The 26,104-nt window shown below is 40.6% G+C and overlaps 1 protein-coding gene across 1 annotated transcript in view; it reads left to right on the top strand.

Moving 5' to 3' along the window:
• Positions 1–26,104, top strand: part of LOC103373229 (receptor-type tyrosine-protein phosphatase N2-like) — a gene marked incomplete at its 5' end in the record, with an annotated part of 98,136 nt that overhangs the window by 7,592 nt on the left and 64,440 nt on the right. The window contains one exon of the mRNA XM_008303072.1: positions 6,331–6,410. Within this exon, the coding sequence (XP_008301294.1) occupies positions 6,331–6,410 (80 nt within the window). The remainder of the gene's footprint in view (positions 1–6,330; positions 6,411–26,104) is intronic.

Below are 26,104 nucleotides of genomic sequence, written 5' to 3'. Positions count from 1 at the left end.
GTGCTATTTTATGTTACAAATACAAAAAAAATACTGTCAGAACTAAAAGTACTCACTTTTCCTAGTTAACTCTGAAGAAATGGGCTTAGTTATGATTCTAAATGATTTTTTATTTAGTTTTCTAAAAAACATTCTGTGTTTTGTTATTGTTCTGCAAGACTGAGTTAATTATACAGAACTAATTTTATAATGAACTGCCAGAATTGGTTACAGTAGTTCTTGGCAGCCCAGTCTCACACCAAACTGTATGGTAGCTACAGTGGTCCACAAGGCAAAATGTAGAATTTTATAAAAGAGAGTGTAAAATCTTGAGATGCTTGTGGTTTTAGGGACTATTGTACACTCGTCACCTTCACAGCGTAGAAAACACCTGGAGCTCTGTGGTTAGTGTTGGTGGCTCCTTAACCCAAACCATGATGTCTCCTTAGCCTGATCAAGTTGTTTTGTAATCTAACCAAAAGCCAGCAGAGACTAAAAAACAACACCAAAAAACATCCACCGAACAAGTGAAAGTGAAACAAAATGCAAAAATAATACAAATAAGAATGTCGTCACACAGCGCTTTAGTGTTCTAGGTAAAAATTTAGTGTTTGGTTAATACCACCACCCCTTCAAATTACTCCTAATGTTGGATTTGTGCTCTTTTTCTGTGCAAAGTGATAGAAACTTGCAAGTCACATAACATGGATGCAGGCTTGTAGAAAAGATTAGGTTAAAAAAAACAAAAAAAAGCTTTACAGCCTTTAGAGTGAATCTAATATGTGTTACACTTTGTAGCCATTCCAAATTTTTGTTTGAGATAGTCGTTTTTAGTTTATATGAAACACACTGACAGGCATGAACACAATTCATTACATTGAATTAAATGTTAGTGTTTCCTGTGATTTTGCATATGTTTGCTATATTTTCAGGTGTGGTCATGCATGGTCAGGTGTTTCTCCAAACCCCCTAAAACTCTAAATATTTTTTTTTTCCCATGGAAGTATCCCTTCCTTAAAATTTCTTAGATGTCACTTTATGTGTTATGATGTAACTGCAGCTCGAGCACACCAGCTCACCCACAACTCTGTTCAAACATTGTTAAACTACTCTACATTACACTTAGTTATAACGCTGAAGAAAGTCAGTCATACATGTTCAAACCTGAAACTGATATTGAAGACGACTAATGACACAGAAAGCCCCGCCCTGCAAGTTAACAGGATTGGTTCTTGAGGTTTGTGATGTAAGAAACCGTGAAGTTTTAAATCTGTGTTTTGGAGACTATCATCAGTCAATCAAAGCGAAAATGCTCAGCCATAACATTGATTACTTATTTTGCTCATTATGTGTCTTCTAGCACATCAAAAACACCAAATGTACATGCTAACAATGTCAAAAAAAAAACTTCACCGGAGGGGGTCTTTTACACAATTTACATCAAAACTAGTCCTTTTTCTTTGTGTTATAACTCTTTCACATTGAAACACATGGACACGATTCTCATATTTTTACATTCAGTATGACTAAACCAACAACAATCTCCAATGCTGATTGTGAATAAACATCCTTAAATCATAGAAAAAAGGTGCTTTTATAACGTCTAACTTATTTTTTTTAGTATTGAGTAACCCAGTGATATTTCTCTGCACTTCCATGGTCACAGTGCAAAGAAGTACTAATAGCTCATTCAGTATATTTATGTAAGGGCAGCATAGTAAGAATTGTATGCTCTACAGGCCAGTACATTTGTGAGTGTATATATATTGTTGTTCGCAGCACATTAAAGTTGTTAAGCCAGTGTAGAAGCCTCAGAGGAGCCCACTCTGTCTTACACCTCATATTGACACAGTTCTATACAGAAGACAAATACAGAAAATGTCGTCTCTGTCTGGCTTGTTTATCTCGTTCTTTTTCCCCCTCTCGCAAAGTAATGAAAGCGCATTCATGTAGAAACAGCCGAGGCGAAGGACATGACGCAAGCTCATTGTGCCTCTTGCTGTGCGGCCTCGACAGGTGAGTATTTGAAAGCCTCCGTCTGAATATGAGTCGGCTGGAATACGAGAGCTGGGTCAGAGCACGCCGCCCTGCTTCGGGGGCCTCTCGTTTTTCGCTCGCTCTGATGAGCCCTGATAGGAAGAGACGAGAAGAGATACTCAAATATGACAACAGGCGGGCAGAGATGACTTCCAGACAGAGAGTATGAGAAAGGGAGGCTGGATTTTTATTTCTTTTTTTTTTTCTTTTCTTTTCTGTGTGTGTGTAGGTGTGTGTGTGTGTGTGTGTGTTGTTAAAATTTTCAGACACAATTATGTTTGAGCTTGCTATTACAGTAATCAGCACAAAATATTCCCCCTTTCAAAAGAGATTTGAAATAGCAGTTCTGGATGATGATGGGCTGGAGATAATATGTGCCTTTTTTTTTTTTTTTTTGCTTTTTTTTTCCAGATGACGTAAGTGTTTTGCTCCTCAGAAACACTAGGGGGAGTGGGACACACACTCACAAGTCCATCCTCACACACAGTCTGTGCAGGAACACACACACACACTCGCTGCCAATATCCCGCCAACCAGCCTGCACACACACACACACTCATCTCGTCCCACCAGCAGAGCTAATATGAAGTCCAAGCTCACACGTCCGATAGCACAGGAGACAGTGTGAAGTCCTCCTGATAACTTATCTATCTTAACTTCATCTCCCAACTGTGGCACTGTTTTTCCCCTGCCAGTATATTTAAATAGGGTCTGTGTGCCTCGGTGCCAAAAAATAAATAAACAAATGAATACAAAAAAAAATAAAAAATCACGTCAGTTCAATTTGAGATGCATTGAGATCTCAGGCGGAGCACCTTCGGCCGGGGAGAACGGAGGCAGGGGCAAAGATTGTGGAAACATTGACATTTACGAGAGCAAACAGAGTCCGGGTGAAGGCCGGCCCCCGTGTGTGTGTGTGTGTGTGTAGGACCATGTGTGTGATCATGTTCGCAAATGCACCGGTGCATGGTTGGGTCCGTCTGTCTGGCAGTATTGGCTCATATATCGCTCCTGGCCGAGGGAGTGTCGCTGCATCTGTAGCGGGGCTGACTGATGGTGAACGGGTCTGGGTCACAGCACTCTGGCAGTCTGATGAATCTGCCTCTCTGTCGTACAGTCTGGCAGCGAGCTCTCTAAAAATGTACTTTCCAGGACATAACAGTTCAGACATGATGACGTACTGAAATGTTTCGGCGGCTTGACGCTGGTAGAAAAATGGGACATCTCAGCCCACTGTAGGTTTTCACAGTTACTTATTGTCAGCTGTCAATAAACTCTAAACGAAACTTCAGCCCCATAGGCTTATTAAAGTATCCGTCATATACATGATCTGGGTTGCTGCTGTGAAGCTCCAACAGTTTTGCAGATTTTACCTCCTACATGATTCGTGTATATATAGTAGTGGATTTGAATTTGTTAGCAGACCTGAGTAATGAGTCTAGATTTGTTGAAATCTATTAAGATTATTGTTCAGCATTGTGATAGCCTGAGAAATACGCTAATTCATAGACTAAGGCGAGTGTTAGCTTAGCTTAGCATAAAAACTTCAGGGAAGGAATAAACAGCCCAGATAATGCTTCTAAAGGTCACCAATTATTCTCATATTTAAGGGTTAGACTATTTCTTTAGTCGGGAGTTTCTGCCGGTTGTCTGGCTTGTTTTAGCCTTTATGCTAAGCTAATAAAACCACCTCTTCGCTGTAGCGTCATATTTAATGTACAGACATGTGAGGGATAGCGATTTATTCAGCTAACGCTAGACTGTAACGTAAATAAGCCTTTAAACTTCCAGTTTTCAGAAATGTTGAACCATTTCCGCATTTAAACAATCCAGTTACTCAGATATACGACTAAAAAGGTGTTCAAGGAGCGTAAACCTTTATCTCTTTTGCAATCCAAACCAGATTTGCACCAAAATCTTATTGGTTTTTGCTTCTACCGAGATCAATAAACATTTGTTTGGGTGTTTTTGTGTTATTCTGCTGACAGGCAAACTTCTTGGCAGAGTTTTAAAAAAAAAAATCCAGATTTCATTGTGATGGAGATTTGAGGGTCGAGTAAATGTGAAAATACATGAAAAATGTCAAACCCAGCAGGATGGTTGGTAAACTAGGACAGTACTGGTTTGTTTAATGTTCACTGTGATGTCAGTTATATTATTAGAAAACCAGATGAAACATACAAAATAACTCTGCAACACAAATCTACCATTTGTCAAGTTAAATTACCTTATCGTTGGTCCCAAAACGCTTGTTTTCTTAAAACAAGTGACAAAATCTGCTGTTACGGTAGAGATATAAAAAAAAATACATCCAATTATACGCAAACAAATCAGACTGTTTGGAGATTTTTCTACAAATATGTGTCAGTGAGAGTACATGAAAGCAGACCGAAGCAAACAAAATTCCACTTATTCTACAAATTGTCGAGACAGGCTGATTTTTATTAGAGACAAGTTGAAATTTTCCCACCTCAATGGCAGATTTTGCACTTGTTTCAAGAATATGAGCCATGTAAGACTGAATGAAATACTTGATAATAAGCAGATTGCTCAGTTCTGGCATTTTAAAATTCTCACTGACTTCAAGGGGTGATGCATCTGACTCGTACATTGATCATTTGTTTACTCATGCCATGTGTTCATCATCATCTCAGGCATCACCGCTTTAATTTTCAGTTTTACAAAAATCTGAGGAATATTATCTCACTGCTCCATTCCAGTATTAACATATTTCTTGCAGATTTTTTTTTTCCCAGTTGGGGTCTTTATTTCTCCCGTTGCCTTGTTGAGCTCTGTTTTGAACAAGAGCTACCATTAGGGCTATGAAGTTGCTGTTTATTTGTGCTTTTAGCTGTTAAAAGTCTCTCTTTTTAGCTGTTTATAGAAATAGTTTCATTTGGGATGTTACACTCGACATTAGTAGGTTTTTTTTTTTTACGCTTCCCTGACCATTGCTGGGAGTTCTTACAGAGTCGGCTGGGGTTGTTAGATTTTATTTCATGGCCAACCTCGGGGACCTTCAACATTTATTCTGCTCCAGGGAGAGAAGTCTGCCGCTGACTCCTGCCCAGACAGAGGAGAGCGGGTACAGGGAGTGCAGGCAGGTTACTGCAGGTGAACAGAAAACAAGGTGCTCAGTTGATGACTGTACTTTGCTCTTAAGTCCAAACTGAAAAGAAAAGCCAAACTCGTGATTATTCGCATGTTTTTCGGAAAGGGTATTTTACAGTTTCTCGTCTTATTATCGATGCCCTTTATCAGTTTTTGCGTTAAACATAGTTGAACTTTAAAACAGTTGAGTGACACTGTGGGAAATATTATTTTTTTTATTGCTTAGATGAGCAGATCGATAGCCCTCACATATCAGCCCAGTAAATAAAAAGGTTACAGCCAGGTGCAGGTTAACTTAGTTTAACATGAAGAAAACTGGAAACTGGAGAAAACAGCTAGTCTGACTCCTACAAAAACCAACAAAATCCACCCACCTGCACATCTAAAGCTCGCAAACCGGCCCCTTATGTTTAGTCTGTGTAATCTGCACAAAAAACTAAATGCATAAAAGGACAAGTCTGGCCAAGAAATAGTCCCACGCGTTGTGTCGCCTTATACACTTGGGTTTTTGTTTGGCATAAACAAAACAAATACAAGAGGTTGATTAGTGAGTTTTAGAGTTGCTTGTAGCCATGGTGCCACGCTAGATGTTCCTCCCTGATTCCAAACTTTATGCTAAGCTACGCTAACCTGCTGCTGGCTTCATGTTGACCAAACCAATTGCACATCAGCCTTTTTGTCTAACCCTTGCAGAGAAGGTGAATGTATGATAATGGTAAATGGCTTGCACTTACTTAGCTCCTTTTGAGTATGGTGAATGATAAATTAATCTCTCAACGATTTTGTCAATTAATCAATTATTTGTTTGGCATATAAAATGGCAGAAAATGGTGACAAATGGCGATCAGTGTTTCCCAAAGCCCAAGCTGATATCCTGAAATGTCTTGGCTAAAACCCAAAGATATTTGGGTAACTGTCTAAAAGGAGGAAAGAAAACTGAACATCATCTTTTTTTTTGATTAATTGATTATCAGAATAGTTAGCAATTGATTTAAGGGTTGAATTCTACAAAGTGCTTTACAGTGTTGTTAATCCAAACCCACAAACTCCTAGATGAGTGGCAGAACCACCTGCCATTGGATGCAACTTAAGGCAGCTGTGGAATACCTGAATAATTTTGGAATTCTCCCCAAAATATCAAACTGTTCCTCTTAAATATCTACAGCTGTTGATTTTCTCCCTCCTTTGCTGTTAATCTTGCAGCGTCCTGGGTCCTGCACTGACGTTCAGAGTTGGCCCAAACCCCAAGAACATAACCACCGCAGATCTAGTTCAAGTCGCAGGTAAGAGCGCTCTATTTTTATTTATTTTTTTCTTCTTCCATCACCTTCGCACGACGATCCTGTTGACAACCTTCATTGCGATTCATCTCATTTTTACGAGCCAGACCACTTTGTCACCGTCTGGGCTTCAGTAAATGAGAACACAGATTAGTCTCTCCAGATACAGTAGATAGACTGGTGTTCATCTTGTTCAGACAAACCCCTGTCCCTAAGAAGATTATCAACACTGTGCGATGACAGATGACCATCAGTTACAGAGATGATGAGTCCGGCGCGCACACCTACTGTTTCTGCACACACACACACACACATACAGTACACAGGACAGTTTATTCGGTCTTCTATTACGTCCAACAGGCTGACAGGTTGAAACAGGCTTGTAGCGGCCAATCAGTCAGAGTGTATGCTTCTGTGTGAGCCTGCATGTATGCACTTGTTTGATGTGGACTGATGGAGAGCTGTCACCCGCAGAAAGGAGGTTGTCAATATGCCTCCGCTTCCCTCCCTGTTCATTGTCTGCACTCCGATCAGCACCGGTGTTAACGTGTGTGTGTGTGTGTGTGTGTCGATGTCCTTGCTTTGGTTGGAAATGACTTTGAGAAGCACAGCAATACTCCCTACAGTCAATATCATCCAATATCACCCCACTGGAATCAACATGGCGGTGTTGTTATTGGCAGAAATGTGTTGCTGCTCCAGTTTTTTTTATTTTTTTTATTTTTTTTTGTGAGGCGACATTTTTTTGGCACCAACTCGTTTGCTGTTAGGGAAACGCTGGGTGATGGCTGATGATACAGATTCGCCGCAAGAAAAGGCGGGTCGAGCTCTCGGATCGGCAGGTTAGAGGGGTCGTGTTTGCTCACGTGCGTGTTCGCTGGATTACAGTGTGTCTGTATTTATTCCTCGCCGTCAATCCCACTTTTGCAATGTTTGTTTAACAAAACGATCAAATGAGCAAATATCGCCAGCGTTGTATGCATGAAGTCTTATCATGATACTGTATCATAATCTATCGTTTTCTGCCTTTATCTATACGTTTTCTCCTTCTTCTTCATGTCTTTTTTTTTTCATTCCTCTCTCGTGTGACTGACTTTGATGAGGTGGCGTGTGGCGAGAACTAATGAAAGGCGTGAGCAGGGATGAAATGTCAGACCAAATGTTAAGTCAACATGATCATCAGCCTGACCCATGTTGATGAATTATGAATACAGCCCACCTGAATAGCAATTTGTAAAGGCGAACAGGAGCTTATCAAACTACTTATGGTTTGGATACATGGTTCTTTTTATCTCAAATGATTGTTGCAGCTCTGAAATGTATTAAAAAACCAATTTTCAAAAAATGGCACTTGGAGATAGCAGAGTGCAGCATCATGTGTTCCCCCACTGACCTTAGATCAAATCCTGCCACAGCTTTATCCCCTCTGCCCCCTCCTACCTTGTTGCCCCCCCCTCTATTCCCACCACAGTGTGAAGTGGAGCGAACTTCCCCGCTCTCCCCCTGATATTAAAAAAAAAACAGTCCGAAGTGAATGCAAAAAAAAAACAAAAAACGATCCCTCTCTGGCTGTTTTCCGGCTCCAAAGTAAGCATGCATGACATTGAATTCAATGCGATATGGCAAAGGCGTGGTGATTTCAAAGTAGTTACCAGATTGTGGAGCAACAGCGTGGTTAAAGTGCAGTCTGAAAATCAAACTGACACCCACATGCAGTGGCCACCTGGGTAATCCTGGCTGACCTTTGCCTTATGTGTGACTGTGCATAAATGACGTGGCCTCCTAATGAACTCATCAAAACCCCTGCTGGATCCTGTAGTCAACCTGCTGCCGAGAGCTCGCACATTCATGGCTTTGTAGCTGTCATGTAGCTGGGAAACGAAAAAAAACAAAAAACTGGAAATGATGCAGAAAATTCAGCAAATGCATTCTTCTTTATAGCTGATTAATAACCGCTAAAACGGGTGTAAACAGCCATTTATCATCAATATGAGGATGCACAACCGTGTCCTGAATGTACTTGAGTTTTGCTTAATAAATGTGTCTTTATTAAGGCTGCAAGTGTTGATTTTGTTTTGTCTAAGAATGTTTTCACTTTACAATCATAAAATGAAGCAAATTATGTGAAGCTATAAGTTGTAAATGTTGATGAAGGGCTTAAAATTGGTGTTATTGACTAAATGGTTTCGCACCGCTGGTGATATTTTGTATTTGCTGTTTTGGCGACGAACTGATCGATTCTTTTTCTTTTGTTGCAAGTTGGAGAAGGCATTTTGAAAGTACATTTAAAAAGCTGAAAGAAAAATGACTGTAGCTTATTGTAGTAGTTGTATCCATGTAATTATCCTGTTGACTAACACGTGATTGTGTCTAAATATTGTCTAAACTGTACATTTGCTGTCATGGCTGCAACTAACGCTGTATTAATGCATTTTCATCATCAGTTAATCAGTCAAGTGTACAAAATGTCAAAAAAAATGTAAAAGCTTTGCACATGTTCCCAGAGCCCACTTTCAAATGTCTTGTTCAACTAGTCGTCAAAATCCCCAAAAATATTAATTTTACAGCAATATAAGACAGCAAAATGAAGCTGAAGGAGAACATTTTTCAAATATTTGCATAGGACATGACTGGATTTTTGTTGATTTGTTCCTAAATGACTATTTCAACATTGAGTATTGTATATTTACCATTAGGACTGCAGCTAGTAATCGTATATTTCATATAAAACAGCAAAATGAAGCTAAGTGAAGATATTGGCTTGGAGAATGACTTGATTGTTGTAGATTTATTTCTTAAAAAGCGTTGGTTTCTCTTTATGTTTACTGTTAAAGCTGCAACTAGTGATCATTATCCATCAGTCTTTCTTTATATTTCTAGATTAAAACGTTAACTGCTTAGTCTCCATACTGTCAAAGAAAAAGCATTGAAAAATGCCTGTCACAAGGGCTGAGAGTCAGAGGCGTATTATACACTAAACCTCCACTGGTGTTACCTTGACTGTACTCTGCAGTGTCTGAAAGAGGTTAATATGGCTCTGCTACATTCTGCTGTCCATCTATCTGCCCATCAATTCTATTTGATGTGTTCAATGCTCCATTGAAAAGAATAGACAAAGAGACTCGGTTGAAAGGCATGGACAGTATAGAGGAGATTTGATAACTCATTGAAAAGCATCTTTTAGGCAGCAGGTTCTTAGCGCCTGTGTGGTGAAAGGCCTGCTGGGAGGTCTGACTGTATTAGTGGAGGTAGAGGCTCTTGTGTTCTGCTCAACTGGAAAACCGCAGGACAAAGACCCGCACTGCCTAATCCCTGCTCGGCTGCAAAACAAAAGAGAAAGCTGCTGCTTTATCAAAACTACAAGGCATTCTGTGTGTCCGTGTTTGTGCGCGCGTGTGCGGATGTGTGCGTGTGATTTTTTTTTTTTATTTATTTATTTTTTTTGCAGCTGTGTTCATACTGTGCCAAGAAAATGATTTATTCAATATTTGATGAAGTGGCAGCCAAGCTGTTAAAACCAATGTTGAAATGTGTTGTTTAGAACTCTACTTTTTTTTTTTTTTTTTTTGCCTTCTTGCTTCCTCTCAGTGATTTCTAAACATGTAAATCACCTTCAGTTGGGGGGAAAATAGATCTGCCAGAACTGCTTTTGCTCACTGTAAAGCGACGTTTTGTAGCTGGTGATGGATTTGATCCACTTGCATGTTTGCGCACTTCTCAGGGAGTAGGTGGATTTATGTGTAGGAAGGGTGTTTTTGCTTCATAAAGTGTCTATATTTATGTCCTGTCATTTTTTTTGTGTGTATGTCTGAGTCTTGGCGCATCATTTTTCTGACACATTTGTGTTTTGCTGCTGCTGTTATAACCACGCTTAAATGCATTTCATTGGTCAGCAAGTTTGTGCTCGGTATGAAAATTGATGCCTCATGACTCGGCGACTTGTCTCCCGACCGGGATCAAGGATGTCCAGGCCAAACACCAGGGTGAGTGAGAGGATATGTGTATGTTAAGAGAGGCTGTAGGTGGTGGGTGGGAGCTGGGTGAGGACACTCCTATTGTCTCGGCTGTCACGGCTGGGCGACCCCGGAGCCCCTCAGAGCCCCTCAGAGGCCTCAAAGGCCCCAGAGGCCAGGCCACAGCAATGAGTCCGCAGGCCCCCAGGCCGTGAGAACCCCGGCCCTGGTCAATGAGCGCTGGGAGCCTGGGGACCCTGGGAGCAACTTGCTGGGCCATCTGGAGTAGAGAGCAGAGACCCTGACACACGGCTGTCACCCGAGGGAGACACGCAGAGACGTGGACGTAGACAATGTCTGCCCCCATGTTTCTGCCTATCTCCCTCTTACACACACACACACACTCACAGACACACACACACACGCTTTCACTCACATGTAAGTGACAGCAGAATGGAGGTTGGTGGCGAGTGAGAAGGAAAGCGGTGGTGAGAAAATTCCTGAGTATTTTAGGAGCAAAGACAACAAGTGTGTTTCCATCCACCTGTTTTTATGTGTGTTTTGAATTTGTGCATGAAAAAGGATCCAAAATATCCCTCCAGAAAGCCTTTGCACGAGGCTGAGTTGCAAAATGCAGAGCCCCAGTAATAAGTGATGACTTAGGTGCAACATTGGTGCAGCGGAGGCAAGTCGTTACTTCACTATTGACATAAAACATATGTTACTATGACAAGCAATTGGTGATTTACAAAATCTATTATCATCTGCATCTTATTATTCTTTTTGCTGTTGTGTCTTGTTTCGCCTGACAAATGCAAATCCAATAATCATTCCCTTTTAGCTCTGTTTTTGGTCTCCACCAGCTCCTGTGTAAAATACTGGACTCTGATAGGGCCAGATTCTCCACCATGTAGCTGGTAAAAGGTTGTGAAAGGCCGGTAGTGTTTTTCAATGTTTTCTTTACGACTGAATAGAGCAGCTTTCTGCAGCGTCGGACAGGTAAACAAAGAGCTGTAACTCGCTATGAAACTGATAGTTCTCCATAAATTACATTACGGGCAACCCCATTCATGTTCCTATATATTGATTTTACTAGAGAAACAGTAAAATAGCATGAGATAAAGACATTTGTATGGAGCGATGAGGCGGCTGTAACCTTCCTTAAATGAATACATGAATCAATGTTTTCCATTTTTTTCTCTTGTAATTACATCAGAGAATTAACCTGATGGGGTTAATATCCACGAATATGCACATATATTACCTGGTTCATTTATCAGTGTGACCTGTTGATTATGTCCATTTATGTATGTGTACTTCAGTGCTGCATTGATTTCTGAAGGCTTAGATGCTGACTGTATTTATTTATTTTACTGGGTCTTGAATAGATTTATTTTTGAGATAAATCATTATTGATGTTAACCTTTCCTCTTTTCTGTGGTAAATGTTATCTGCTTGTTAATTTTGTGCATTTTCCTCATTGCAATTGAAGATTCACTTGCATATGTATTCTGCAAGTATGCATAGATGCTAAGCCCTTGGGGAGTTCAATCACGTCATAGCATTTCATCCATTTTATGTTAACAGTTTTGGGTTTTGAGTCTTCCTACGTCGAGTGTTTTGTAACTTGTATGTCATTCAGTGGAATGATGTTTTGGAGTTCATGCCTCCCTATAGTGCGCTGACAGTAGCAGAGTTACAGCCACTCCCTTGCAAGATGGCTTCTCTTTGTACCAAACCATTTGCGTGATTAAGGTCTTATACCGAAACATTGCGAATAAATGTCTTTCTGCAAGTTTAGACAGAGTGCCGGAGTCTATTCAGTTCAATTACGTCATCTCATTGCGTCCTCTTCTTCTGCTGAATGGCACCCTACTGGAAAAATACTGCTAGCAGCTGTTTATTTTTGATGCACCCTACTCCAGTGTTCACAAAACGGCAGGGGATGGAAACACACATTAGTTTGCATTTTCTTATTTCGGATATTTTTTTTTTTGTTAACATTTGCTGCTCGTTCGGAAGGAAATCTGAGAAGTTTTTCCCCTTAAAGTCGGTGAAAGCGACTTCAACACTTTGTGGGCAGATGTAAAATGTACCACGCTGTCTTGTTTTGTTCTAAAAACATGAGAGGACCAGCCTAAATATAACTGGGTTCCTCTTCTGTCTCGCTCCGTCTGTCTGTCTCCCTTTCTGATTTTGTCTGTCTGTCTTGTCTCGCTTCTCTGTGGGAAGGCCTGGTTTGCTGTCTGATCTGCTCGCAGGCGCACACACACACACACTTCTTCTACACACACGTATCCTTGCAGACAACTCTAAAGTGAAAACACAGTAGCGGTGGCTGCATAATGGTGCTAGCTACCATTTGAGTGGTGAGTGGTAGTCTTTTCCAGCTGAGCAGATTAGCATAGATCTCCCACGCAGACAGAGTTGACCTTCACTCTGGCAAACACTTGTCAAAATGCCAGCGATAATTACCCGCTCTCTTCGCAAACAGCACAATGGTTTATCCACCTGCATCTCAGGCGTGGAGGACGGATCTGTAGTGCTATAGCGGCCTGTTTTTGGACATACACTGCTAGTAAAGGTAATATAAGCCGCAGGGATTCTTGTGTGAAAAACGTGTGTCTGATTTCCGCTGGTAATATTTACCATTCAGAAGTCAGCAAACCGCCAGAGGCTAAAGAAATAAGTGTGTATTAAATTTTCTTGAATGTTGCCACCGCTTTCAGTATGCTCATGTCTGGACACATATGGCTGAAATGAAATTAGTTTTGTCAGCATGGGTTTGTCGCTATCAAGAAACATGTCGAGAAAACCTGTGTTGTTGTTTTTTTTCTTCCTCCCCCCGCCTCAAATTCAACAAAAGCTCGGTAGCAACTGTGTCGGATGCTTGATTGTCTGTGTGTTCATGCCTTAACATCTGTATCAATGAGCGTAGAGGTCAGAAAACAACCCCTTCTTCCTTCCTCCTCCTCCTCCCCCCCTCATCCCTCTCTCTCTCTCTTTTCCTCCCCTCATTCCCCCTCCCTCCCTTGGCACTCTCCTCTCGCCTCCTCATCACTGGCTGCCCTCTCTGGTTGAGTGCTTGAATGTGCTCAGTTCGGTGATCAAAGTCTTCCTCAGTCTCTTCTCCTCCATTGCCCCTGGCTCTCTGTGCATGAGTGTGTGAGGAACTATGTGTGTGTGTGTGTGTGTGTGTCATTCAGCTGCAAGCCCGGCTCTCAGTCGTCTAAACCGTCACTCTCACTATCTTCTTTCAGTCTCAGTAGTACCTTTCCAGGCTCCCTTGCATCATCTTCCTGTCTGCTAGAGGGCATACACACACACACACACACACATATACATATATATATATACACTCACACACGCAAACATAACTCTGCATTGATGCTTATTCGATATGACACATCTCACTTTTCTCTCTTAACGTTTATGCATTGTTGATCTCAGAAACTGTCTGTTGCAATAGGTAAACCACAATTTATTCACTATTCCACACATGTTGGGGTGTGCGCGCATGTGTGTGTCTGCATGCTGCGGGGCGCCAGATAACCAGAGTTGTGTGACTCACAGTAAACTGCTAAATATTTTTTTTTTTGCTTTGTTTCAGTAGAAACTTTCTGTCTCGAGCAGGGTGTTAAATATCTTTTTAATTCCAAGGTCACGATGCTTCATCCTCTTCTTCTTCTTCTTCTGCCTCCTCCAGTGCCGCCAGGAACAGAAAATATCTCAAATTGTCAAAGACAGCTATTAAAAATGCTCTAGTAGGGCAATCTGGTGTCTGTAAATCGCTCTAAAACATCAAGTTTTTATCCTTGTCCCTGGCCTGGAGAGTGAGCTTTCATCACCGCTGACTCTTTGTACTCGTTTCACTATAAAAAAAAGGTGTCATGTGGAAACATTTTCTATTGTATTGAGGAGCTGAGAATGTTCCAGCAGATGAATTGGGCTGTGTCTTACACTCCCTTTTATCCTGTTTATCCTTGTCAGTGGTACTCTTTCCCAGCTCTTGCCCTTCCTCCATGCTCTCCTGCTCTTAGTTATTCCTCTCTCCTTTGCCTCGGTATTATCCCTGCACCTTTAGCGTAGGGTCAAGGCTGCACTGCTCCTGTAAACATATTTACTGTGTCAACATTGCTGTTGCAAAGCAGCTGAAGACAGTAACAGGTGCCTGTCAACAGCCGGCCTGATCTCTAGTGCATTAAAGGATCTTTGCTGTAGACGAGGATTAGTGTCGCCTGGCATTGTTTGTTTGCTAATTCCATCTCCAAGGTATTTGTGGAAAATAGGCATGAATAATTGAAAGCGATTTCTAGTGGACGAAACGAAGCTATCAGCGAATGGAGGGAGATTAATGAGTAGGGGGGTGAAACGCAACGCAAATTGGAACAACGGAGCAACCTTTCTCAGACACCCAGAGAGACCCTGCGCTCGTAAACAAAAATTGAATATGCAGTGTTTCAGGGGTGGAGAAAAAGCTTTGAAATGGGAAATGGACATGGATCAAGAAGGAAATACAGCAATATGCTTTAATGTGAAATGTGTCAAACCATGATGCTGAGGTATTAGGCACTGCTGAGTCGTTTAAACGGAATCTACATATGGTTCCAAAATGTGTTTGGATAAAAATGCAACTTTCTGGAACATTTGTACTCATGTCTAAACTTCTGATCTAAAGCCATAAGTAATCCCTTGCATTTGTAAATGTTTGTGCTCGTTCTTGAAGGAAAGTGACAGCAGGATTTGAATAAATTTCACTTATAACTTGAACACTTACAACAGCCTGGCACCATTGTGCTTTCTCAAAAAATAGCCATCAACACACATCGGTTTAGTCCAGGTACAAGATGTGTATTTTCAGTCATTGTCAGTCAGATTTTGGATGCAGTAATGTGCTAACCTCACATTACAGGAAATCTATTGAAGTGTTGTATAAGCCATAAAACAATTTGTTTAGTCTATGTTGTTGTTGCTATCTCTTTATTATCTCATGTTTTATTAGACCCTTGTTGGCAAATGAATTAATGTTGTTGTATTGTACTTTTAGCCACATTAGCAGCACAGTCATCTAAATAGAAATGGTCAGTCTGATAGTCCACCACTTTGGTACAACAGTCCAAATTAGATTGGCTGTAATTGTGAGAGTAAATGAGCGTAGTGTCTGTCTCTGTTAGTCCTGTGATGAACTGGAGACCTGTCCAGGGTGTAGCCCACCGCTCACTCAGTGTCAGCTGGGACAGAATAAAACAGCTGATGGATGGATGGAGGGATCATGTGCAAACATCTATAATTCCTTGACACTGAATCTTCATCTATTGTTTGATTCCTTAATCTGTCGTGTGACACTATTTGGTTAAAATTCTAATTAGTCCACTTTGGTTTAAGACTGAATGGCTGAAAACTAGAAATGTTATTCCCATCAGCCTCAGCTGTACCTCGTGTTTAATGCCAATTGTCCAACATTAATGTTGATAATTATACCTAACTATGAACATTGTGCAGCGGGAGGGAGAAGCGATATCAGTTAAATATGGATTACAGTTTTCCAGTCAGTGCCTCTTGGACAGGCATAGCGTTGGTTGTTTACATGAAAATCTCCTGAAACACAACAGTTGCATGACAAATGAAAGGAAGAGTTTCAAACCTACTAGACCTCTAAGCATTAAACGGGAGGAATTGTTGGATTTCTTTTTATAAGTTGCAGAAATAGTCAGATACAGCTCCCAAATTCCAGTGTTGTGATGATGTAGTGGAACCATCCGTACTATAGAACCATCCACCAACACTTTGGACAGTGTTTGCTACCTCTTTACTGCAACTGCTGCCTCAAAGAGCTGCTAACATGTCTTGTTCTATGATTCTTGCATTGATGCGATATAGTATCTTACTTTGTCAGGTATTTGGCGGAATAGATTTGTCAAAAACAGACATTCCCCCCTTTGGGTTTTGAGACGCTTACTAGGTTACAATCTATATTAATATTGCAGTATATTGTTTTGAAATTAATATTGCACACTAGAGTTTCTCTGGAGATGTGTGCACGCAAAGCTAATGAATGTGGTGTGTTGTTTGAGTATTTGTTTGTTACAAACAGTTCCAGTTTGCAGGCACTTGTCATTATGCGGCACCAAATTTTTATAATTGATCGTCTCTGGATTTGAGCCAGAATGTTGTTGATGCAATTTTTATCTGACCAAGGACTTTGCAATGATCTAATTTCCAGCTGAGCCACGCAGGATGGCTGGCAACAACACATTTGCTCACACATGGTGGTGAACTTAATAACAAAATGGCTCACTAGCTTAATGTTTTATGAACTGACAAAACGGCACATTTTGCCACAGTGTTGTGAAGACGATTAGCTGTCTCTGAGAATCCACAGTTTTCTCTGAGCGTCTAAACAGAATCTAATAAACTGAAAAGAACACAACTGTCAATATGTTTTCCATCTGTGTTCACAAAGCAACCCAGTGGAGTCACAGGGGTTATGTCACTACTCCATAATCTACAGGAGCTGAAGGCACAAAGGGAGTGTGACCATATGAGATGGTAGATACATTTTCAATGCTGCAGGTTTAAGCACCATGTTGAGCAGAAAATCCAACCAGCACTTCAGTCCTGCCACCGCCAGCTCTCTCCCTGTTTTCTTTCTGCTTCCTGCCGACCCCTCCACCCTCATCTCTATATTCCCTCGTCCCTTTATCTTCCATGCCTGCGCCCGCAGTGAACGCTACTCCATGTGAGAGACCCTGTGCTGATGGCCCTCATGTCAAGAACAGCAGGTACTCGTACATTGTGTTTGTTGCGTGCACAGCGGTCCGTAGACTCGATGGGTGCTACTTTATGAAGCAGCAGATACAAACAGCTACATAAATGAGCTTCTTTCCGTCTCCTGCTGTGAGCCATAATTCAATAACGGAAAAAATTGTAATCGTTCTCATCGTACTGTACTGAATATTTGAGTGCGAGAGATGGTTAGTCGACGCCTTTACCGTTTCTCCCTGTTTGTCGTCCAAAAGTTTGCATGGACGCTGTTGCTTCGCTCTGCCAAAATTACTCATCCTAAGTCATTTACATTCAAACTCAGCCCTCAAGTTGACTAAATTTATTCCTTTCTACCCTCTACAAGGCTAATTAATGCGGTGGACTGTGATATCAATAAAGTAAAGAATGATTAATTTTTGCAAATTTCTTGAAACACATGAAATAGTCACGCCTTTTTAGCAGATAATTAAAATTTGAGGACGAAACTATAAAATGACTTGGAATGGTCAAAAAATAAAAAATAAAAAATCTCCACCGGCAAAACTTTTGAAACTTTTTTTGTATGTTCAGCATTCAAATGGGCATCAGAGCTTCTTCAAGTAATTTTCAAAAGCTTCTGATGGTGTGCCACCTTGTTGTGCCTCCAATCCAGCACAGTTGTGTCTGAAGTCGTTGTGTTTTTCGATTTTTCGTCCATCCCATTTTTACAAGCGCAATATCTCAGGAACACCTTGAAGGAGTTTCTTCAAATGTTTACTAGGACTCAAGGATTACGTGATTAGAACTCCATCAAAGGCCACTGTGACCTCACAAAACACGGTTTTACCATATTTCAAGAATTCATGGGCTAATTATGACAGAATTTCTCGCCAATGTCTAGAATGATGAGATGATGACATTTTATATCCAGTAGGCCAAAGGTGAACTTCACCCTGACATTATAATGTTCTGCAAAAACACTTTTCTGGTCATTTTTCAACTCAAGGAGAGATTGTGAACATATTTCACACTGGATCATATTCTGAACTGGTGACACTGATCTTGGGTTCCTACCTTAAAACTGTGGTGATGGTAAAGATGTTCTGTGCTGCTGGTTTAAACGTGTGTGAGGCATTTACATTTTTAGAAAACATCCATCTTTGAAGATTTGTCTGCTGTTCTCAATTTTGTGATCCATCAAATACACTTAATACCTTTCAGTAAATTCTTCACTTGCATTATTTGACACTGGACGTACATGGAACTGCAACACAACTCGTTGATAAAGACACACAGCTATGAGGCAGTAATTCTAGTTCAATGTTAACAACTCTAAATCAGGGCCAGATTGACTCTAAATACGTGACAGTAAAATCACATAATAATTGTTCACATAATAGTTTTTGCAGTAGTGCTTTAATTAAACTGTTCAAAAGCAACAACAATGCAGCAACATTCCTCTTGTGGACTATATTGTGTTGTTAGACAAGAATCATTCCAGTGAAGCTGAACTGAACTGAATACACCAGAACACAGTGACACAATGAATTAATTCATAGTTAGGAATGAGTAAACTCTCCTCTTTTTCTTTCCTTGTCTCCCGCTCACCTTTGCACTGCACTGTCCCGTCTAACGAAGGCAAAAATGACAAACATTTAAAAAGAAAATCTGCAGAAGTGCTGATTAGTTTTGACCAGAACGCTGAGAAACACTTTGTGTGACTCAACTGCAACTAAAAAAATGTGTGTTTTAACAAAACAACCAAAGCGACTGATCACATTTTTCTGTCAGACTTAACTCTGATGAACAACACCACTCAGTGGTCCCTAAATAAGCTCTCAAACATTCAAAACTGAATCAAGAGTGACTCATCTACAGATGACAAACACTCCATATAGAAGTTAAATATATACACTGAAGAAATATAGATTGTTTTTGTTGGATATGGCTGTTAATGGACTAACAAGAATGCATGTGTGTATCAAAGAGGCAGCAGATGACACTTAAAGTGCTTGAAACCACAAAGGGTTGGTACAAAACAAAGAGAGATGGCCATACATTTGCTGCCTTCCCAGGTGTGTGCATGTGTATTCGTGCACCTGTGTGGGTGTCTGTTTGTGTTTCCACAGTATATCACTGTCTGATGCCGTGTTTGTATGTGTGTGTGTGTGTGTGTGTGTGTGTGTGTGTGTGTGTGTGTGTTTTTCCTCTTAATGGTACATCCGCGCTAAATTGGCCCCTGAATGCAGTGTGCTCTGCCTGTGGTTTTGTGAGCTACAAGTGTAGAGAAACAAAGAGAGCCAGGGAGCTTCAAAGCGGGTGGGTGACATTTTGGGCTTTCCATCTTCAAAGCACTATTTGCTTTTGTAGTTCCTCTTTGAGTATAATTATATATTTTTTTTCTAAAGGATTACAGCTGTCTGAAAACATAGAGTAGAATTTGAGGGCCATTTCGTAACATTTTCAATAAAGGATGCACAATGAGCTGTCTGTTTTTACATTGTTATTTTGAAATATATTTATTACGTTTTTTTTCCCCTATTATGCGTAATGTAATGCAACTTTTCCGTATAGTGCGCTATATGACAGTGTTATTACCTATTGGCAGCTATCGGCAGTGAATTGATCATTGACCCAACTGGCGAGTGTCTCCAGATGGGGGAGACTTGAAATCCACCCTGTCCCCTCATTTTCATTCACCTCTCTTCCTCTTCTCTCTTTCTTCCACCCCCCTCATCCAAGTGCCTCTCTATAATTCATGTCCAGGTGCAGCACCAGCTTTCTTTGGCAGGGGGCTTGAAAGGAAAAAAGAAATACAGATGTTCAATTTTCACTTCCTTTGTGCATCTCTCTATATGTGTTTGTGTGTGTAGACCACTTTTCCTCCCCCTTTTTTTTTACCTGTAATGCAGATCGTTGTGTCCCTGTAGTTCGGCTTAAGCCGTAATTAAAGCGAGTCACGGCCATGACTAACCACTGGCTCCTGTTTCATGTGGATCTGGATGTTATGGTTTTGCGTTTGGCCCGAGTGAGATGTTTGTTGTTGCTGTCGAGCGCAGCATCTTAAATAGAAAACGAGAAAGAAACCTTTATCCAGAATTGATTTCAAAAATCAGTAAATAATGAACCATTCTGATGCGTTTTTTCCCCTCCTGTCTTCTCTTGATGTCGGTTGCAAGGACCCAGATTTTTCAGTCCTGCGGTCATCAGGAGAAGCGTGAGATGCATGAATGCCAAGATGAGCCCACGGCACAGCTGTATTTACATGCGGCTTCTGTGCAGCTTGTCATACAAAACACATGAACCCCCCACTGACTGCAAAGCTGTGGGAGCGACTGAACTCTGTAGGTGGATATCTATATTGCAAAGTGACACGTACAGTATAATGCACAGCTGTGGCCTGAACTGAAGATAATAGCTTATTTGAGAATACATTTCTAGAATTTCAGTGCCATCTTTCATCTATCAAATGGAACAAACTGACTGTTTATCTATTTTAAATTCAATTTACTCCAGTTATAAAAGTTCAGTGTGATTTTCTTGGTCCCGCTTTATTTTAATGCCCCAGATTAGCATTCATAAGCAGTGTATGATGTATACGATTACAACTAAAGCTGAACAATGTTGGGGAAATATCTGAATCAGCATGATTTTTTAAAAAATGTTTACGTGGAGAGAAATTCACCACTTGGTTTGACGAACAGAACAGGGAGCTTTCCAAACACCCAAATGAGTTCCTAAAGCTTATTAAGCTGAAAATGTTCTTTCCCATGGAGTTAACACAGCTAATCTGTCATCACATTTAAGGAATGTTGACAAATGCAGTAAAGTAAAATGTCCTTACATCTGCTCATGACTTTATTATACTGTAGCTCTAAAGGCACAACATTAAAACTACCAGAATAATATTATGTGAGATACGGCAGATACTAGTTTGCAGGGTGGAGCCTCTGTGGATTCTCACTGCATCTTGCTGGTGCTCAATTGAATTGGTCTGCAACAATGATTACAGTCGGTGGGTGCTACATGTCAAACTAACAACCAGCATACATCTGCAGGAAAAATGAAAATCTTAGTGTCAAAGTTAAGAACACCACAATCTGTAACATAAAATGTCACTGAACTCTCATTGTTTATTTAGGTTTTACACATGTTTAATTAAGCATATCGTTGAGGTGTTGGCAGACTATTACTTGTGACGTGAATCCAATCACACAGTTACGTGGACGGAGGATTCTCAAAACCACAGATTAAGAGAAGCAGTTGCATCCAAATGAGGACAGCTCCTTGTTGAATTAATTTATCGGAAATCAGCTAAATAATGATACTGGTAATTGTAAAAAGAATAAAAATCAGATCTGGTAATGGAAAACACATAGCTTCTTATTCTGCAGTTGTATCATAGGAGAATTGTCAACAAAATTGTTAATACTTGAAAAATATCCATATATCCTCCTTCAGCAAGATTATAGTGTGTTATACATTTTTTATTCATTGTTTATATGCTGCTTATGAATGCTAAATCAGGGAGGTAACATTAAAGCATCTATTGTCTTAACATCATCATTTTTAAATGGAACACCACGGTGTATGGGATATTCTTCCAATTACATGAAGTGATTGCATCTTATTGTGTGTAACGCTGTGGGTAAAATACAGGATTAGGCAGGTAGATATCTCTGGGTTAGGCTTTAATGAAGGACACACTGCTTCTCGTATTGACCCCAAAATCTGGGAATGTATTTCTTATTTTATTGATATTGAATGAAGAAATGTATTATTAAATGGTCTCATTGTGCTCCTGTTCAGGATTTTCTGCCAGCCTCTCACTGCACACTGTATAAATACAGAGGAGGAGATGAGGGAACATGTCTGGAGCAACTGACAGCACTTTAAAGGGAAATTATGAGCAATGGTTGCAACGTTAACCATCTGAGTTTTCTCACTTCTTGAGATTTATTTTGAGGGGGGCAAGAATGCATTTTTTTAATTATATAATATCACAGCTTTTTTCTTTGTGCTGTATTGACTTGAATATGTGCATTTTAACGGGCGAGATGCCTTTTAGACTCCATTTGTGTGACATAGTAAAAGCGACAAAGTTCCGCAGCACTGCTTTACGAATCTTGCTTCATTTTTAGAAGCATAATATTTAGCTTTGGGCATTAACATGCCCGTATTATAACTGAAATTATTATTATTATCGTTGTACATTACGAGCATTAAACCCTGCCATAATGGATTCACCTCCTTGCAAGAAACAGGCAATAATCACCTCTCTAATATCCAAACGGCTGCTGTTGGCACCTACTTCATTCTTAATATAGGAATCTGGCTGTACGATCCTGGCTGTATCTGTGCGTCTCAGTGTGAGGGACGCATTTCAAAATAGGTCGTCGCTAATCCCCCCTTTAAAAATGAACATTCGCCTGCCGAGCACCCATTTGAAAGAGAGAGAAAATATAGAAGCAAGGAAGAAAGAAAAGACAATGAATTATGGATAAGTTTTAAGAGCGATATTGCTCCCTGGCCTCCTCACTGTTTTTCTTTTTTTTTTTTTCCCTCTCCCCTCTCGCTCTCTGTTTCTCTGTGTCCTCTGCCTCCTCTTAAATCGATACTGGCTGACTGTCATGGGTCAGTGGCCTGTATGCATCAGGCTGGACTGCTACAGAGGAGCGCTGTGTCTCCCAGGGCTCTCTGTGGAGGTGATAACTCGTTGCTATCTCAAACCTCTCTTTAAGGGACACCCGCTTTCAATTTAACTCCAATATCCACCTCAGATTGACTTGGGATGACACAAAGCAAAAAGAATATATATGATCACCATTTCTCCTGGACCAAAGTGAGCGTGCCTAAATACCTGCGGCCGTATCTTTGCATAGATTGAAACGATGAAACTACATTGTACCTAAAGATGATATCGATTACTTTATATAGGGTCATTTATAAAAGGTGCAATTTAACTGACCTTTTGTAAAAACCTTGCCCCACTTAGCTGTAGCTGTGGTTACTGAGCTTTTTATCCTTGCACAGTAGTACTTCTTACTATTGTTCACCGCAATATTTTTTATTAATCTGAAAAAAATGGGCTTTTCATTTCTAGCCAGCAACTACTTAATGTTTTCACTGTTGCTGGCAGATTTTGCAAACTTCTTGCTCGGTAGGCAAATGCTAGTTTCAGGAATCAGCTGACTTTCAAGTTTTTACAGATTGCTTGTATCCGAGTCTCACGGTTATGTCATGGAAATAGATGTTGTAAATAAGGAAACAGTGTTGTTCTTGCATTGCCATGTAGACCTACATAGTTCAGATGTCACGTGTGCAGATGCATGTATGAGATGTTGTGTTTATGCTTTATTATTTCTGTTTTCAGTTTTAATGCTACAAAAGAAAACGCTATCAGGATGAGGACGAACTAAGGGGGTTGATGGAATGTAACACCATCTTAGATACGTTTGATTCGGGTTGCTATCGTTAGCTAAAGCCTGAAACAGCAGCATAATTGACAGACTACTGAACAGTCAACGTAATACTACAAAGTGTAGTTGTTGTTTTTTTTCATATTTTGTAGCCAGAAATGACACGAAGCATAGAATGAAATACTAGTTGATGTTGGAAGTAGAGCTTGCTTACTGCTGAAGCTGTGTTCCTATTCAAGGGCTTCATCCTTCAAGGGACACGACCTCTAAAGGCCACGCTTTTGAAGGATGCCAAGGTTGAACTGTTAAATGAGTAAATCCGATGTGCGGTGGACTTCGTATTTGCGTCGGCAGCTGTTCCTGCCCTTGCCCTTGCGTCTTGAAATGCCACTCTTGAAGCCTAACAACCGTGATGAAGCCGACAGTCGGGAGGAAAGCGAGGACTTTAGTCGTTTTGGCGAGATGGAGATGGAAATTTGGATTTTTGTGTTTTGTTTGAACATATACTGTTGAAATATGTACATTTAAAAGTCGTAAAGAAACCAACCATCACCAGCATGCAGTAGGTCTTGGGATAGGTTGTGCTTGTTGCCTGAGAAAAAAATGCTCCATGTCTACATTTTAAAGAACCTTTAAAATCGGAGCGCCTTTGTTGCGCTGCTGTGACGCATCTAGTCTTTAAATGCAGCCTTAAGCCTTGATTATACTCCGATATGGACACCCACTGACACATATTCATTGCTATTATACTGCTTTTCTAAGAAGTCCACTTGGAAGACACTGCTGTATACATGCACAGTATTTCACAACTACATATTCTGCGCGAACAAACTCCTGCCACGTATGCACATAATGCCCTTGCAGTGGAAGCAGCGAACCCTTGTATACTGGAGCACACAGAAAAAGGGATGCAGCTCTTGAATTGGGACACAGCATGAATATATCAATGCAGTTAACTGAACACGCTAAGATTTGCAGCTTACGCTAGAGTAGATAAAACATTCCTTCGATTTTTTTTCCTCTCTTGTTTTTTTTTTCTTGATTTTGCAGGAGATTAAAAAGAAACCACCATCCAAACTTACTATACACAGACTCTGTTTCACTTGCTTTTACTATTCTCCACAGAAATTCAAAGCTTAACAGCAAAAGGTGTAAAATCAGAACCAAAGCAGCTGCACTTCACAGACAAACAAAATGAGAGAGAACTCATCTTCCTTGAGAATATAAGCAATTCTCGTCATATTTCAAATCAGACAGACTATGTGTTTCGCCGCGGTGTGTGTGTCTAGCCACAGGCTTCCTCGCACTCCAAGTCCAATTACCTGTGTTAAGGCCACATCTGAGACAGGGGATTACAGCATATTATTCTAGCACAAACAACAGTCTCTCTGCCCACCAACCTGCAGGCAGCCAGACACAAGCTACTGAAGAAGGTGTGAGAGGTGTTACATTAGCACCTGGATGTGCAAACAGCAGACTACTGACCTTTTACCGGTGACTGATACACTACCTGGAAAACTTGTTCGCCTCCTGTAGATTCTTACGCTGCCCTCAACTCTTCTCAATATCTTTCCACCCCTGCCTCTCACTTTCTTTGCCCTTTTTTCGTCTTTCTTTGTCTGATGTTTTGTGTTTTTTTTTTTTTTGCTCCTACATCGTGCTTTTATTTCATCCTCTGCCGTATCTATTAAAGCGCTCTCCACAGAACCATAGCCTGTCTGACTTTTTCCTCTCAATTTTTTGACAGTTGATACTTTTACCAGAGGATGTTAGTCAAGATGTCACCTCTTTCACTTGACTTGTTGTCACCACTTGAAATTCTCCCTTTAAAACGACGGTGATGCAAAAGTGCTCTGTTTAACTTCCTCGAGGCACCTCCTGTTCCCCAGAAAGGCCCCGAAAATATGTTCCTTGCACCACGACACCTTTACCGAGAGTGATCTGTCACCGCAATTCTCAAACCATGATTTTTAAACCCCTTCATTTTTTACTATTACATTTTTGTCATGTACCAGCTACCATGCCTGTACAAATTGCTGCGGCTGAACATCCGTGAGACACACAACTTCCTTCAAGTCACCTGCCAGGGGCTCTAATTAGACTGATAAGCAGTGCAACTGGAATCAGCTCTTCCTGGTAATCAGCCCCACGGAGCCCAGACAGACGGCTAAATGAGGAGGAGATGAGCCATGCAGCCCAACAGGTGTCCTTAAAAAGACAGGGAGGTGTGCTTATACAGTCTTCTCTTTCCCTCTCTAACTACTTGAGGGTTGAGTCGCAGGAGAGGCTGGAACATATAGAGAGATTTTCCAGTTATTTATTAAATTAATCCAGGCAACAAAAAAAAAAAACAACAGTATGTTGGCGCTTCTGTGGTGTATAGATTTAATCATCACGCTGGGACTCTGAACCACTGCTTCGCTTTTTTAAAAGGAATTGTTTGAGAAATTCTGCAGCAACATGATTGATTCCTAGTTGGGGGGTAGAGGAACGATGCGATAGCAAACACACTAGTCAAACAGTGTATTTTGATTTTCGAACTGCGCCCTGTCCTGAATACATTTCTCGCGTTGCAGTCACA

This window comes from Stegastes partitus, unplaced genomic scaffold (genome assembly GCF_000690725.1).
Source record: "Stegastes partitus isolate 25-593 unplaced genomic scaffold, Stegastes_partitus-1.0.2 Scaffold1932, whole genome shotgun sequence".
Lineage (NCBI taxonomy): Eukaryota > Metazoa > Chordata > Actinopteri > Pomacentridae > Stegastes > Stegastes partitus.
The sequence above is the reverse complement of the archived record's forward strand: the minus strand, read 5'-3'. Positions and strand labels throughout refer to the sequence as shown.